The 15274-nt window shown below is 43.3% G+C and overlaps 2 protein-coding genes across 10 annotated transcripts in view; both read left to right on the forward strand.

The window, feature by feature from the left end:
- The window catches only part of LOC109870200 (myosin phosphatase Rho interacting protein), a 74206-nt gene extending 72931 nt beyond the window's left edge, over window positions 1–1275 (forward strand). For 3 of the 6 annotated variants that reach the window (XM_031804562.1, XM_031804561.1, XM_020460608.2), the window contains one exon: window positions 222–891. Coding sequence is in view for 2 of the 6 variants with exons in the window: in XM_020460608.2 (XP_020316197.1) it covers window positions 222–290 (69 nt within the window). In the remaining 4 variants the exon portion in view is untranslated. Of the gene's footprint in view, window positions 1–221 lie in introns of all 6 variants that reach the window. The other 3 variants (XM_020460607.1, XM_020460606.1, XM_031804560.1) reach the window with 2 other exon arrangements.
- Window positions 1276–2855: 1580 nt separating this feature from the next.
- On the forward strand, window positions 2856–15212 carry si:dkey-94l16.4 (transcription factor 20). Of its 4 annotated transcripts, none has more exons than XM_020460474.2 (6): window positions 2856–3198; window positions 4915–7442; window positions 9264–9357; window positions 10289–10338; window positions 12213–12286; window positions 12542–15212. In XM_020460474.2, exons 2-5 carry the CDS (start codon window positions 4920–4922, stop codon window positions 12258–12260), a joined length of 2715 nt encoding a protein of 904 aa, XP_020316063.1. In that variant the 5' UTR covers window positions 2856–3198; window positions 4915–4919; the 3' UTR covers window positions 12261–12286; window positions 12542–15212. The 4 variants fall into 4 exon arrangements, with proteins under 4 accessions (XP_020316063.1, XP_020316062.1, XP_020316064.1 ...); XM_020460473.2 differs by having other exon boundaries at window positions 3190–3796; XM_020460475.2 differs by lacking the exon at window positions 2856–3198 and adding an exon at window positions 3205–3796 and having other exon boundaries at window positions 4915–7427.
- The last annotated feature ends 62 nt before the right edge of the window (window positions 15213–15274 follow it).

The raw sequence follows: 15274 nt of genomic DNA on the forward strand, positions 1-15274 counted from the left end.
TTGCTGCCATTGGGACCTTACAGAGAAATATCACTTTAACCAAGGAGAGAAATGAGTGCACGTCTCTGTGTGGATCATTGATGATACTCCTCTCTGTTTGCATCAATCTGCTTCCTCAATGATTCAGTCCTGTCCACTTTAAAGTCACAATCAAACCTGGCCATGGTCATTAACAGTTTTTTTTGTTTTTTTTGTCTCTCTGTTTCTCTCTCTGTCTCCAGAGTCTTAAGGAAGGTCTGACGGCCGAGCAGCGACTCCATCTGTTTGACAAAGACACAAAGGAGTTCTGACAGTGTCGCCTGCATTGAACCGCTCCAACCACCCTGCTGCATGTTTAGAAAGCCCACTATATTTTAGCTAGGGAATGACTTATTTAGAAACACACTGGTCACCACACACATCGTATATTCAAAAAAACATGGTATGAAGATTGAATTTTATGTCTCGGCTCAACGTTCCATGCACTTCAGTTACTGTGACATTTTGTTTGTTTTTTGTTTCCAGCGCCATGTCTCACTGTAAATACTCTGTACTGTTTTTAATGAAGCATCTATCATGCAGACACTAAAAAAAGATGGCTGTGTAAGCTACTGTTTTAACTCCTTAGTCTGTGTGAATAGCCGAAGGAATAAGTGTAATGTTGTAATGGCTAAACACAACTACATAATGACGGAATAATTACTTGCATATTGATGGAATAATTACTTGCGTAAGCAAACCGTAGGAACAATCCTGCCTTCAGGCCTGTGTATTATGCTAGGTGAGGTCATGTTAATTCTTCTTTCCACCCCCTTATCATTTCAGCACAGATTAATGTCTGGCTCAGTAAACAAGCTATGGAAAGAAAATGTTTGCCTGCATCATTGTACAAGTAAACTATCTGCTACGTTGGATGTTGCTCCTCCATTGTCTGAGTTGTTGGCTTGTATATGATTAATATTAACATCATAGAATATGTTTTCTGAAACAGGACCATTTTTAAATTACCCCTGGAAGGTGACTGCTGAATAAATACATTATGGATGGGATTTGCTGATTATACTATAAATATATACATTTCTATAATTGTTTTCCTTCTCTGTAATCTTATTGGTCCAGCTGTATGGGAGGATTTGGTTTGTATGTAGTCTTGTTCAGTGGCAATCTGTATTTATTTAAATGTTTTTGGATTATTGTCTCACATGGCATTCCCTCTGTACTCTACTATTGTAAATATACAGCCAATGTACACCAACTGACAACAGGTTTATTAGCAATAAATATTTTTGCACCCTGTCTTTTCGTTGTTTTCATCTACTACTCTATTACTCATTTTCCAAACTGATTAAACTAACCAGCATTATGTAGTATTAGTATGTAGTTAAATTACATTGATCATCTAGACTTTGCACAGTTCAGATGTGAGAGGACTGCAATCATATACTACTGTAGGTTTCCTATCAATAACTTGTGCATTCGGAAAGTATTCAGACATGGACTTTTTCCACATTTTGTTACGTTACAGTCTTATTCTAAAATGGATTACATGTATTTTTTACCTCAACAATCTATGCACAAAACACCATAATGACAAAGCGGAAAAAAGGTTGTTTGAAATGTTTGCAAAAAAATAAAATACCTTATGTATTCAGAACCTTTGCTATGAGACTCGATATTGAGCTGAGGTGCATCCTGTTTCCATTGATCATCCTTGATGTTTCTACCTGGGGTAAATTCAATTGATTGGACATGAGTTGGAAAGGCATACACCTGTCTATATAAGGTCCCATAGGTGACAGTGTGTCAGAGCAAACCAAGCCACGAGATCGAAGGAAATGTCCGTAGAGCTCTGGGACAGGATTGTGTCGAGGCACAGATCTGGGGAAGTGTACCAAAAACTGTCTGCAGCATTGAAGGTCCCCAAGAACACAGTGGCCTCCATCATTCTTAAATGGAAGAAGTTTGGAACCACCAAGACTCTTCCTAGGGCTGGCTGCCCAACCAAACAGCAATTTGGGGAGATTGGCGTTGGTCAGGAAGGTGACCAAGAACCCGAGGGTCACTCTGACAGAGTTCCTCTGTGAAGATGGGAAAACCTTCCAGAAGGACAACCTGAGACCTTGAGTAGTTGTTCCCCTTGCTCTGCAAGGATCGCGGCTTTTGTGGAGCGATGGGTAACGATGCTTCGAGGGTGGCTGTTGTCGATGTGTTCCTGGTTCGAGCCCAGGTGGGGGCAAGGAGAGGGACGGAAGCTATACTGTTACATAAGCACAATGTAAAGACAACACAGGAGTGGCTTCGGGACAAGTCTTGAATGTCCTTGAATGGCCCAGCCAGAGCCCGGACTTGAACCCAATCGAACATCTCTGGAGAGACCTGAAAATAGCTGTTCAGCGACAGTCACGATCGAACCTGACAGAGCTTGAGAGGATCTGAAGAGAAGAATGGGACAAACTCCCCAAATACAGGTGTGCCGAGCTTCTAGCGTCATACCCAAGAAGACTCGAGGCTGTAATCGCAGCCAAAGGTGCTGTGTAAAGGGTCTAAATACATGTAAATATGATATTTCAGTTTTTATTTGTAATACATTTCTTAACATGTTTTAGCTTTGTCTTTATGGAGTATTGTGTATAGATTGATGGGGGGGGAAACAGGTCAATCAATTTTAGAATACATCTGTAACGAAATGTGGAAAAAGTCAAGGGGTCTGAATATTTTCCGAAAGCACTGTATATATGTATATATGTGGACACCCCTTCAAATTTGTGTATTCGGCTATTTCAGCCACACCCGTCGCCGACAGGTGTATACAATCGAGCACACAGCCATGCAATCTCAATAGACAAACATTGGTAGTAGAATGGCGTTACTGAAGAGCTCAGTAATCACTCCAGTCAAACTCCACACAACATTCATGTCTTGAACGCTGCCCGCTTTCCTACCTTCCCATAATGCTTCACTGTGTTCGCCAGCTGACAAATGCTGTTCTTGAAGTGCAGCTCACGCGCGGAGAGTAGCAAAGTAGCTACAGCCAGGGATTTTTTTTATATTTTTTTATATTTTTTTATCCCGTTTACAAAAGTGGATATTTTTTTTAACGATATAGTTTGGCGTTTTATGGTACTAGCAGATGGGGTCTTGAACGAGATGTTGGGTGGGACTCACTGTTGAATTGGACGTTTCTAAAGCCCCCCCCCCCCCCCCCCACTTCCCGTTTGGGTAAGTTTCAGTCTCCGGCAGCGCAGTATGCTCGCTCTTTTGTTTCATATGAAAGGCCTAGCAAGTTAGCTTAGCAAATTAGCAAGTTAGCTTAGCAAGTTAGCTAACCACGAATAAGTCAACGAGGGTAGTTAGTTAGCTATATTCGCTAGATGCATCACTTCGCCGTTATGTGCGGGGAGATCAATCCCCAAAGCTGAGTGGCACTATATCCAGCAAATGTTCAAGTATTGTATTATGATAGCCACCAGCCATCCACCCATTGTTTCACAATAAGCTAACGTTGCCATATCATTTACAAATTAACTTGTCATAACAGATCCAGAGCAGAGCATTAGCTAGCTGCAGTTTGTGGTACGCGGCTAACTATCGAACTTTGGCGTAGCACATCGCGAACTGGCTACATTTGATAACCAGAACAGCACTTATCCTGTTTACTAAGTGAACGTGTCATGTATGGTTCATGTAATAACTAGCGAAGTAGCTAGCTGTTCTTGTAGTGGCACGATCATCCTTCACATTTGACTGAGTGAAGACACACAAATGTAGGTAATCCAGGAATAATAGCTCTCGCCTGTCAACTGTCATTCCAGTTCCGGTGAGTGTCGCTAACTAACTAGCGAAACATACGTTATGTTCATTTGTAAGAGGGCAGAGGGTTTCGAAGCCAGCTGTCAACTTGTTACTTTCTCTTAACACTAACTATATTTTGGTGCATTTCTAGCAAACACTAATGATTTGACCACTTTTTCCAGCTCAGCTTGGTCACTACACGCTAGTGTGCAATTTGGTTGTTCAGTATTTGCATAACTCGTGGGACACTAACACTGATCTTCAACAGTACGGAAAACTGAACTTTGACAGCCAACGGAAACGTTAGCTAACCTTTTAGGTTTTAGGTCTGACTTCTGTGTTGTAATTTTGAACACTGAACGTTTGCACTTCGGAGATTTTACTGAAGATGGGCACATTTTAACTTTCTAGTTAGCAAATGATCTAATCTATTTGATATAGCTAGCTAGTTGTTGATAAGTTACTATGTAGCTAACGTTAGCTAGCTAGAAAGATAGACAACGAAAGTTCAAATCCACTGCTGGCAAATGTGCTTCTGGATGATGGAACCTAGCCTGGAGATTGGATTGAACGTCGAGCATAAATGAGGGTTTGGATCAGGAAAGTTTCCTCTCATTAACGTTAACTCTACAAGCCAGAACCTTGATTAACATGATATGTTAACTTTACCGGTTGTCTGTGCGATTGGTCCTTTTGGAGGTAGGATTGTGAATCAATATATCCCCAAGAAAGTGTAATTACATCAACTTTTCAAGTGCTGGTAGTGCATTCAGATTTATCACCTGAACTATATAAACATGTGCATGAGCTCGGGAAGTATGCATGCGCTTTGAAAAGTTGACATAATTATACTTTACTGTGGATATTGTCTCCTATTCCTACCTGCAAAAGGACCAACCGCATGGACAACTGGTAAATTAAGTTAAAATATAATTTGATTTAACATTCCGACTTGTAGGGGTCGTAAAGAGGAAACTTTCTTGATCCAAACTCATTTATGCCGGACCTAGAATTCAAAGATATTCATTGTCAGGTTTCCAGGCTAGATGGAACTCAATCTTGACCTATATCCAATCATGTTCCCACTGAGGTCAGCAAAAATAAATACAATGTCAACATTTCTGTATTTCTGCTAAATTTCAGTTGCTATGGAGCAACCACCGGGGGACTCTGATTTACAGCCCCAAGACCTCTCCTCCACCCGTAGCCTCCCTGCTGCCATAGACCTGACCACGAAAGGTGAGATTTGCCTCGTAAAAGCCAACTCCATGGAGGCCCTACAGGTGGTCAAGCCTCCAAGCTGGTACCCAGGCTCTGGGAGCAGCAAGGGACTCTCCTTCCCAGAAACTGACCCCAAGCACACGCTTCAACCAGGAGACCAGATCCAGCCGAACGATGCCTTCTCCAACACTACAGTCACCCTCTCTTATGTAAGCAGGTCTCATATCTTTTCCACTCATGACTCTCTCTCTCACCATTCCTCTCTCTACGGCGTACCGTCAATCAGCAAGTTCTCAACAATGGATGGCTACCTGCAGCAGATGGACAGGCCTCTGGGCTTAGCGCCCCAGTCTGAAATGTTTGACTCTATGCCTCCAGCCCAGGTGATGGCTGAGAATGTGGCAGGGGTGTGTCTGATGCAGCAGTGTCATGAAATCAACAGCAGTCGAGTTGACAGTAATGGAAGCGTGGAGAAATACCATCCTCATCAGAGAGCGAGTTCAATTGAACACAGTCTTTCTCAGGACACAGACAACAATGCAGGACTGCAGAATGGCAGGAGTAGCAGCAGCAGCAGCTGGTCTAATTCTGCAATATGTATTGATTCCTCTCCAGAGCCTCTCATTACAGACATGGTGGAGGAAGGACAGAGGGCTGACTCAGAGGTTCTCTTTTTCATCTCGTCTAGAACGGAGGAGCCTGTCCTCGTCCAGGACAGCATGAGTCCCAGGGACCTGTGTTCTCATAGTAGGGAGTATATCAGTCCTCTGGGGGACACGGTCTCTCCCTCTACCTCACTGGATGACGTACAGAATGTGTTCATTCTGCCTCAGGCCTCCTGCTCACCCAGCTTTGAAAATGATGGTGATAATGCACCAATGTTAGATACCAGCAAGGACTACCAGCAGCCAGGACATAAACCCAAGGCAGATTCAGAGCCTATTGTTGACTTGACAGAAGACAAGAGCACTCTCCCAGAGGTTTTAGAAAAGAAACCAAAGGAGACGACTGCTTCTCACTTGAATGGTAATGCAAAGGCAGAGCAGAGGACTTTTGAGAGGAAACAACTTCCCCCTCGCTCTGGCAGGGGAACAAGGTTAGAGGCCATAGTGATGAACATAAACCCTAACTGGTATAAAGTATCCACTAAGAAGCCCAAGGCATCAAAGACGCAAACCCAGCCTCTGACAAATCCCCAGACTCAGAGCAGTCCATCTAAAGCCAATGTTAGTCCTAACAAACAGACCTCATCTGTAGGGAAGAAGAAAGTCCAGAATAAAGCAGCATCTAGCTCAGAGGGAGAGACTAAAGTAAAGGCAGCCGCAACGAAAGGCCGTCTGGATAGCATTAACAGGAACACAGACAGTTGTAAAGAGTCTACGTCAGATTCTGAACACACCCGTTTTTCCAAATATCCACACAACCACAGTACATCTCCAAAAACCTCCAGCCCACCTTTTGCAGATCCCGAGCCCTCTGAGGTGGATGTACTGACTGTATCACCGCCACTTAAAACATCTCCAAAAAGCCCTGGGAAGCATAAAGTGAAGACTGCATGCAGGGAAGCATCTTCTCCCACAGCTAAAACAGCGAAGGTGACCCCTGCTCCCAAGAAGAAACGGAAGAAACCCAGACTGGGCAAGTTTTCCGCTATGTTCTCCCCTCAGGAGCCTGAGATAAAACTGAAATATGTCAACTACAAGGAGGAGAAGAGGGATATGAGGAGGGATACTTTCTCTCCTTTCATCCACATGGGCCTTAAACCCTCCTCCACCTCCCCTGCCAACTGTACTGTCATCAACTACCCTGAGGAGGAGAAGCCCAGGCAGAAGAAGGGTCAGGGGCAACAGCATGCTGAAGGCTCAGGGTCTGGGGGTTTCATCCCTGGGGCTGTACCCTCCACCTCCTGCCTCCAGCTGGGCCGCATCTCCACCCATAGCCAATACCACAGCTCCCTGGTCTGCTGCCTCTGTAGAGGCTCGGCTAACGCCATGGACCTGGGGGACCTCCACGGGCCCTACTACCCTGAGGGAAACAGACCCAGCGCTAAACCCCCTACTAGGACCCCAGGCCCCAAAGAAGAGGAGGATTTCAGTGACTCTGACTCGTCCTGCAGCATGAGAGGCCGGGGCAGAAAGTGTGCTCGGCCCCCGGGGGTCCCCTGGCCCCACAAACCAGGTCCACGGTTGAACCAAGAGGGCCTGCTGGGGAGGTGGACTAGCAACAGTGACCCTTCAGGCAGCCCTGCAGCAAAGAGGGCCAGGATAGAGAATGGGGCTGGGGTTACATCTGAGGCTGCAGGAGAGGACTGGTACAGCCCCCCTGTGGTGCCTCTAGACCAGTGTGAGTACTGGCTCCACGAGGACTGTAGCATCTGGTCTGCAGGTGTGTTCCTGGTGAAGGGGAGGGTCTACGGTCTGGAAGAGGCGGTCAAGGTGGGTCAGGAGACGGTAAGTTTAAGTCTTGTAGCCCAGGAATAGATGTGCCTCTGTTTAATTGAGTCTCTGTTGATTTATGATTGGGGTGTATACGTTGTATTCGGACCCCTAGACCTTTTCCACATTTAGTTACATTACAGCCTTATTCTAAAATGGATTACATCGTTTTTTCCCCCTCAATAATCTACACACAATACCAAATAATGACGCAGTACTTTGTTGAAGCACCTTTGGCAGCGATTACAGCCTAGAGTCTTCTTGGGTATGAGTCTTCTTGGGTATGACGCTATAAGCTTGGCACACCTGTATTTCTGGCGTTTCACCCATTCTACTCTGCAGATAATTTCAAGCTCTGTCAGGTTGGATGGGGCCGTCGCTGCACAGCTATTTTCAGGTCTCTAGAGTTGTTCGATCGGGTTCATGTCTAGGCTTTGGCTGGGCCACTCAAGGACATTGATACTTGTTCCGAAGCCACTCCTGCGTTGTCTTGGCAGGTTTTCATCAAGGATCTCTCTGTACTTTGCTCCATTAATCTTTCCCTGACTAGTCTCCCAGTCCCTGCTGCTGAAAAACATCCCCACAGCATGATGCTGCCACCACCATGCTTCATCGTGGTGCCAGGTTTCTTCCAGATATGATGCTTGGTATTCAGGCCAAAGAGTTTAATCTTGTTTTCATCAGACCAGAGAATCTTGTTTCTCATCGTCAGAGTCCTTTAGGTGCCTTGTGGCAATTTCCAAGCAGGCTGTCGTGTGCCTTTTACTGAAGAGTGGCTTCCGTCTGGCCACTCTACCATTACATTTTTTTTTTATATATATATTTTTTATGTACTTAACCTTTTATTTAACTAGGCAATTCCGTTAAGAACAAATTCGTATTTACAATGACAACCCACTGTTCCCTGGTAGGCCAACTGCCTTGTTCGGGGGGCAGAACAACATATTTTTACCATGTCAGCTTGGGGATTTGATCCAGCAACTTTTCGGTTACTGGCCCAACGCTCTAACCGCTAGGCTACCTGCTGCCCCAGACTGGTGGCGTGCTGCAGAGATGGATGTCTTTCTGGAAGGTTCTCCCATCTCCACAGATGAACTGTGGAGCTCTGTCACCGTGACCATCGGGTTCTTGGTTACCTCACTGACCAAGGCCCTTCTCTGATTGCTCAGATTGGCTGGGCGGCCAGCTCTAGGAAGAGTCTTGGTGGATCCGAACTTCTTCCATTTAAGAATGATGGCCATTTTGTTCTTGGGGGCCTTCAATGCTGCAGACGTGTTTCTGGTACCCTTCCCCAGATCTGTGCCTCGACACAATCCTGTCTCTTAGATCTACGGACAATTCCTTCGACTTCATGGCTTGGTTTTTGCACTGACATGCACTGTAAACTGTGGGACCTTTTATATAGACAGGTGTGTGCCTTTCCAAATCATGTCCAATCAATTGAATTCACCACAGGTGGACTCCAATCAGGTTGTAGAAACATCTCAAGGATGATCAATGGAAATAGGATGGCCCTGATCTCAATTTTGTCATTATGGGGTATTGTGTGTAGCTTGATGGGGAAAATGTATTTAATCCATTTTAGAATGAGGCTGTAACGTAACAAGATCTAGAAAAGGTCAAGGGGTTTGAATACTTTGACTGCACTGTATGTCTTTATCTCCCATAGGGAATATGTCTGTTTTAGACATATTTTTACAATTGGGCTTTTACCATGTTTTTGTAGAAGTGTGTAATAGTATCAGACTTCTGTTTAGCAATGTAAAAATATTATAGCAGCTTGTATTTTGGTCTTGGCCTGGAACACAACCAATTCATTATATTTCGTGTTTTCAGACATGTTCTCGCTGCCATAACCCGGGTGCCATGTTGGGCTGCTTCTTCAAAGGATGCCTCAACAAGTATCACTACAGGTGTTCTCTACAGTCAGGTGAGTCTCCCCCTCTTTGTCCCCATCCCTAGCTTGGGACTCTTCAACTTCTGCTTAGTAATGGGCCCAGTTCCAATACTTGTGCCAAAGAAGGGAGGAGGGAAGGATGGCATTTGGAAGCATCTCAACCAGGCATCCAGGACTAGGGAGTATACTGGGTCTTCACATAAGTCTGCCATGATTCTAATGCAGGATTGTGTGTATAGTGACTCCCTGCTGTGTTGACACCTATTAGTTCTCCAGCCTGTCACTAGCTGCTACAACATCTGACTGATGGCGCTGAGTTCTCATAGTAAACATTACCAAGCCTAGTCTAGCAGCCGAGCCACGGGTATATTCATCGGGAAGCAAACGGGCTGAAATGGGGAGGGACCTGAATTTGTCCAATAAGAAACGCTTGTTTTCGTCTTTCCGTTGCAAAACGTTTTGCCACGAAGAGCGTTAGACTACAGAGGACCTGCTGTCTGTTGCGTGCCAAGGCATTCAAATGGGACTTGGTTGCAGTCAGACCAAAAGTTTGAGCCACCTCAGTGACTGATAATATTCATAGTCTTTTCTGAGACGTGATTTATCATAATGTTGCTTTATATCTGTATCTTATTCAAACAGACATCCAGCAACGTTCCCTGATTGTCTATTTTTTGTGCCGAATGCCATGTTCCACAGTCTGGTAGAGGGGTGTTTCAGTTGAAGGTTAGGCCTAATACTGTGGTTCAATAACAGTACGGGCACCCCAGCTCCACGGACGTGCCCTGTATGTTCTGTAAATGGCTGTTCTAAGCGGAGGTGTGTGTTGCAAGCTCTCTCTGTTACAACCTATCCCTATCTGTAGCCTGTTGGTGTGTGGGGGAGCTGGTTCGGCTGCTGTTTGCTATTGAGCCATCTGATGAATCACTGTCTTTATTGATCCAAGCATTCTTCTCCCCCACAGACTGTGTCCTCAATGAAGAGAACTTCTCCATGAAATGCACCAAGCACAAGGTATGGATGGTTGATTAATTGAAGTGACTGCTAGGTTTGATCCTTACTAAACCTCTCTCTCTCTCTCTGTCTCTCTGTGTGGTTGTCAGTTATTTCAGTCTCACTGTATTGTACAAATATTGGCTTTGTGGAAGAGTTGAAGCTGGCATGAAGCCAACAATTTATCAATCCTCCATTTTAGGATTTACTGTACATCGCTAAAATGAAGTATGGCTTCAGTTCAGCATTGACTTACAGCCTGAATTGATTAAATAGATTTGTTTCCTCACCCTTATATACACAGTAACCCACAGTGAAAACAACATGTTTTCGAGTCAATACTTTGTAGAAGCACCTCTGGCAGTGATTACAGCTGTGAGTGTTTCTGGGTAAATCTGTAAGATCTTTCCACACCTGGATTGTGCATCATTTGACCATTTTATTATTTTCTAATTGCTTGTTGATAATTGCTAGATAACCATTTTCAGTTCTTGCCATAGATTTAAGGCGATTTAAGTCAAAACTGTAAGTTGGCCACTCAGGAAAGTTTACTGTCTTCTTGGTAAGCAACTCCTTGTTTTAGGTTATTCCCAATCTGGCCCTCATAACATCATGGCCACCTCATCATCTCCAGCTTCCAATTGGCTCATTCATTCCCCCTCTTCTCTCCTGTAACTATTCCCCAGGCCGTTGCTGTAAATGTTCTGAGTCATCTTACCTGGTAAAATAAGGGTTAGATAATGTATTGTCCTGCTGAATGGTGAATTAATCTCCCAGTGTTTCGTGGAAAGCAGACTGAACCAGCTTTTCCTCTATAGTTTTTTCTGAGCTTAGCTCCATTTATGTTTTATTTTTATGAAAAACCTTCCAGTGTTTAACGAAAACAAGCATACCCATAACATGACGCAGCCACCCCTATGCTTGACCAATATGGAGAGTGGCACTCAGTAATGTGTTCATGAATTTGGCCAAAACATAGCACTTCTGTATTCAGGCCTATTTGTTGTGCAGCATTACTTTTTAATGCCTTGTTGCATACAGGATGTATGTTTTGGAATGTAAATGTGTATACTGTACAGGCTTCCTCCTTTTAACTCTGTCAATTAGGACAGTATTGTGGAGTAACTACAATGTTGTTGGTCCATCCTGAGTTTCCTTCTATCACAGCCATTAAACTATGTAAATGTTATAAAGTCGCCATTGGCCTCATGGTGAAATCCCTGAGCAGTTTCCTTCCTCTCTGGCAACTGAGTTAGAAGGACACTTGTATCCTTTCTGATGTAGTGATATTAAAAACTTCACCATGCTCAAAAATATATTCAATGTCAGGTAAAAACATTTTTTGCCCATCTACCAATGGGTATCCTTCTCAAGCCATTGGAAAACCTGCCTGTTCTTTGTGGTTGAGTCATCTACGGTTGATATTCACAGCTCGATAGAATTATCTGTAAGGTCACTCAATGTATGGGGTACAGAGATGAGGTAGTCATTGCAATTTATTATGTGACTTGTTAAGCACATTTGTACTCATGAACTTATTTAGGCTTGCCATAACAAAGGGGTTGAATACTTTGATTCAAGACATTTCAGCTTTCTGTTTTTAATTCATTGGTTAAAAAAAAAACTTTTAATAAATACACATTTACATTGTGACACAATCTCAATCCATTTTTAAATTCAGTCTGTAATACAACAAAATGTGGAATAAGTAAAGGGGTGTGAATACTTTCTGGAGGCGCTGTACACAGTCCCTGAAAACCCAGAAGGGAATGAACATTGGGATTAGATTTCTCCAGCCCTTAGCCACTGCTAGTATTGTACAGTACACTGATCTACTTTCAGTGTTACATTTTTTTATTTTCACTGGGATTTTGTGTGTACGCTTACCTCCCCAGAACAAGTCATTCAAAGGCCCTCCTGGGAACAGAAGAGATGACAGGTGACACAACCAAGACACAGACTACACATGGTCAGTGGTTCTGTTACGTTATACACAACAGCACCACCTCTCTTCTGGTCTTTGTCCCCACGAAATTCAGCATTACTGACCTGTGTGTGTGCGCGAGTCACACATTATTGTAACATTCTTTAATAACAATGATGGTAGTGGGGCATTTCTGTGTATATCCAAATCATGAAGTGCTAAATGTTTAAATATCTTTGTTTGGAAACATGAATGTGTTTTTCTTTCTTTAAAAAAAAAATCTAATTTCTTCCGTTCCAGGGTGTTCCGCAGGGTTTCTCCTATGAGCCCGGTAACCATGGTGACACTGGAACGCTGTCCTCTGATTTGAAAGCTGGCTTGCTACTCCTGCTACTTGTTCTGTTGCCTTCAAGTGATACACTGCGCTGCACAGACTATGCAGAAGACCACGGCTGTCCTAATATCCTGTTACCTCTGTCCTTCTCATGGGACTGGAGAGGTTACGGAGGCTGCTAGATGGGCCAATGACTGAACAGAGGAGTCACCTCTTGGCCCAAAGCCAAGGTTACCATTAGAAGAGAGATGTGTTCACCTCCTTACAGTGGCGTGCTAAACACGTGCTATTGCGTTGTAATTATTTATTAGGAAAAAGGATTCTCCCCTTTTTTTATTTGAAATGTTGACAATAAAATTTGAGATATTTAATTTTGTAAGATTTCTAAGTATGTGATTTATATATTGCTTATTTATTTTTTGGGAATCTTGTTGCTTTTGTTTTTACTTTGCAATTGACCTGGAGGTGTTTGTTATTGAAGGCCGGTTGGGTCATGTTATTTGACGGGTCAAATAGGGTTATTTTAACCTGTGTGTTTTTGACATGCGATGACCCGAACAGACTTCCATAGTTTGTGTCTTAAGTTATTAGTAAGAACCAATGCTAAAGATTCCACTTGGTAGAGGAAGTGATGGTCGAATAGGGGTGGTGTGGAGACAGTGCAGAATGGTCTCGTATTTAGACCAACCACGAGTTTCTCTACAGAACCATTTCTGATTACAATACAGGTACTTGATAATATCTTTTCATAAAGACCATACTTTGCTACAAGACTGACAGGTTTATTCTTATGTGATGAAAACAATACCGGTTTTAGTTCTGATTTACAGTGGGCGGATTGAACTGATTTTACTTGCACTATGTTTTGTCAGCACATTTGTATAGTAGATATGAAGAATTGAGGGAACTGTAGCTTGTGTGTATTGTTCATTCATCCTGTGACTGTACTTCCTCTAAAGAGGATGGAAGTCGCTAAAAGCACTTTGGAGTGGCACTTGCCATGACTGCAGTATGATCTCCAAAAGCAGACTCACCCTGGCCTGTCGCATCTAATTCAGGCACTGCCCCACATAGTTGTTGGTATCGTCAGTAGAGAGAACTTGTTCATCTGTTTTCATTCCATTGACACCATTCCTGTATTTATCTCTCAGCTGTCTGGGACTGAAGTGATTGGTCCACACTTCATTACCGGTCATCTGATCTGCTTTCCTCTTCTGATCTTTTTTACTGAGACACAAATGATTTATTTCTCTTCTAGAATTACATTTCCAATGATAATGCAAGCCAATACTCACAATACTTTACACATGCATTATTTGTTTGAACAAGGGCACATGCTAGGACCATTCAACCGTCACATGATGTAAACTGACTTGATTTTAGATGACCTCTGTTGTCTGTAGAATTCCAACAAGTATAGGCAGAAGCGCTACAGTCAGTCTGTAGTTTCTAACCATCGACCACATTTTACATCAACCTTTACCAGGTAGCTGTTGATTTGGTCAGAATGGTCATCTTCAACCTTCTCCATTCACCTGTTTGTCTGAAGTCGAACCCTCAGCTGAACTCTCCTAAAGCCTTATCACTGCTACTAGACCTCTAGATTGTCCTACTCATTTTCACCGACTTTGTTGCAAAGACAAATCAGTGTGTGTCCAGTACATTGCCTTTCTGTTGGACATCCACACCGCTAACCAGGGCAGCTCGAATGTAAACCAAGCAGGTCTGATAGACTGTACATTTAGAGATGTCACTGTGGTTGGTTAATGTCGGTTGTGCTGCCTGGTGGTTAGTTTCTGCGTGTACTTTTCCGTAGTAGAGGCAGTGCTGTTCTGAGACCTGTGAGGTCTGTACAGGGAGACCGAACAGTGGTGACGGTGAATGTTACAGCAGGCCGCTCCCCGGGAGAGGATTCCTCACACAGCAGGAGACACACGTGTGTGTGTGTGTGTCTGTACCAATATCCACATTAGTATAGCACCTAGAATGAAGCAATGTATTGGGCATGAATTCTAAGTGGTATGGCTATTGGAATGTAGCTAGCTACACATAATAACCTCTTCTTACCTCCATATCTGGTTATATTGTGCCATCTGTCGTTTTTGTTTATTTTTTGTATGTATTGCAGTGAACCCGAATTTGTCATACTTTGCAAAATGAGCGCCAAACGCTCTGCTGTTCCTTATTGTCACAGCTGCTTTATTTAATCAAACTTATGCATTGTACCAGATGGGGCTTTTGGATTGTTATTTTCATGGTTGTAAAAATGGGTTTGGTTTGTAATATTGTTCTCATGTCTAAATCTCAGGGCTGGGTCTCAATTATTCAAATGATTTGACCTAAGAAATGTTACCACACATTGACTGGAGCAATGCTAACAGTAGCAGGATATTGATCATCACAGCAGAGGCTATGTGTTGGCTACTATAACCTTTTTTTTTACAGTCTACTGGTTAAACCTGTTCTTGATACATTTAGTTGTCAGTTGTGTTATGGGTAACGTTTGACAAGGCTGCCAGTGTCACTTCTCTTTCCCTCTTTATTTTAAGGTGACTTTACAGGTGTTATTTTGTACTGTGTGGGTTCTGGCTAACAGAGCTAGATGTAACTGTAAAATAAACATTTTGTTGCATCCCCCTTTTGTGTGTGTGTGTGTGTGTGACGGCCTCATGATTTTAATAGTTAGAGTATAGACAACC

Source organism: Oncorhynchus kisutch, linkage group LG25, assembly GCF_002021735.2.
Source record: "Oncorhynchus kisutch isolate 150728-3 linkage group LG25, Okis_V2, whole genome shotgun sequence".
Classification (NCBI taxonomy): Eukaryota; Metazoa; Chordata; class Actinopteri; order Salmoniformes; family Salmonidae; genus Oncorhynchus; species Oncorhynchus kisutch.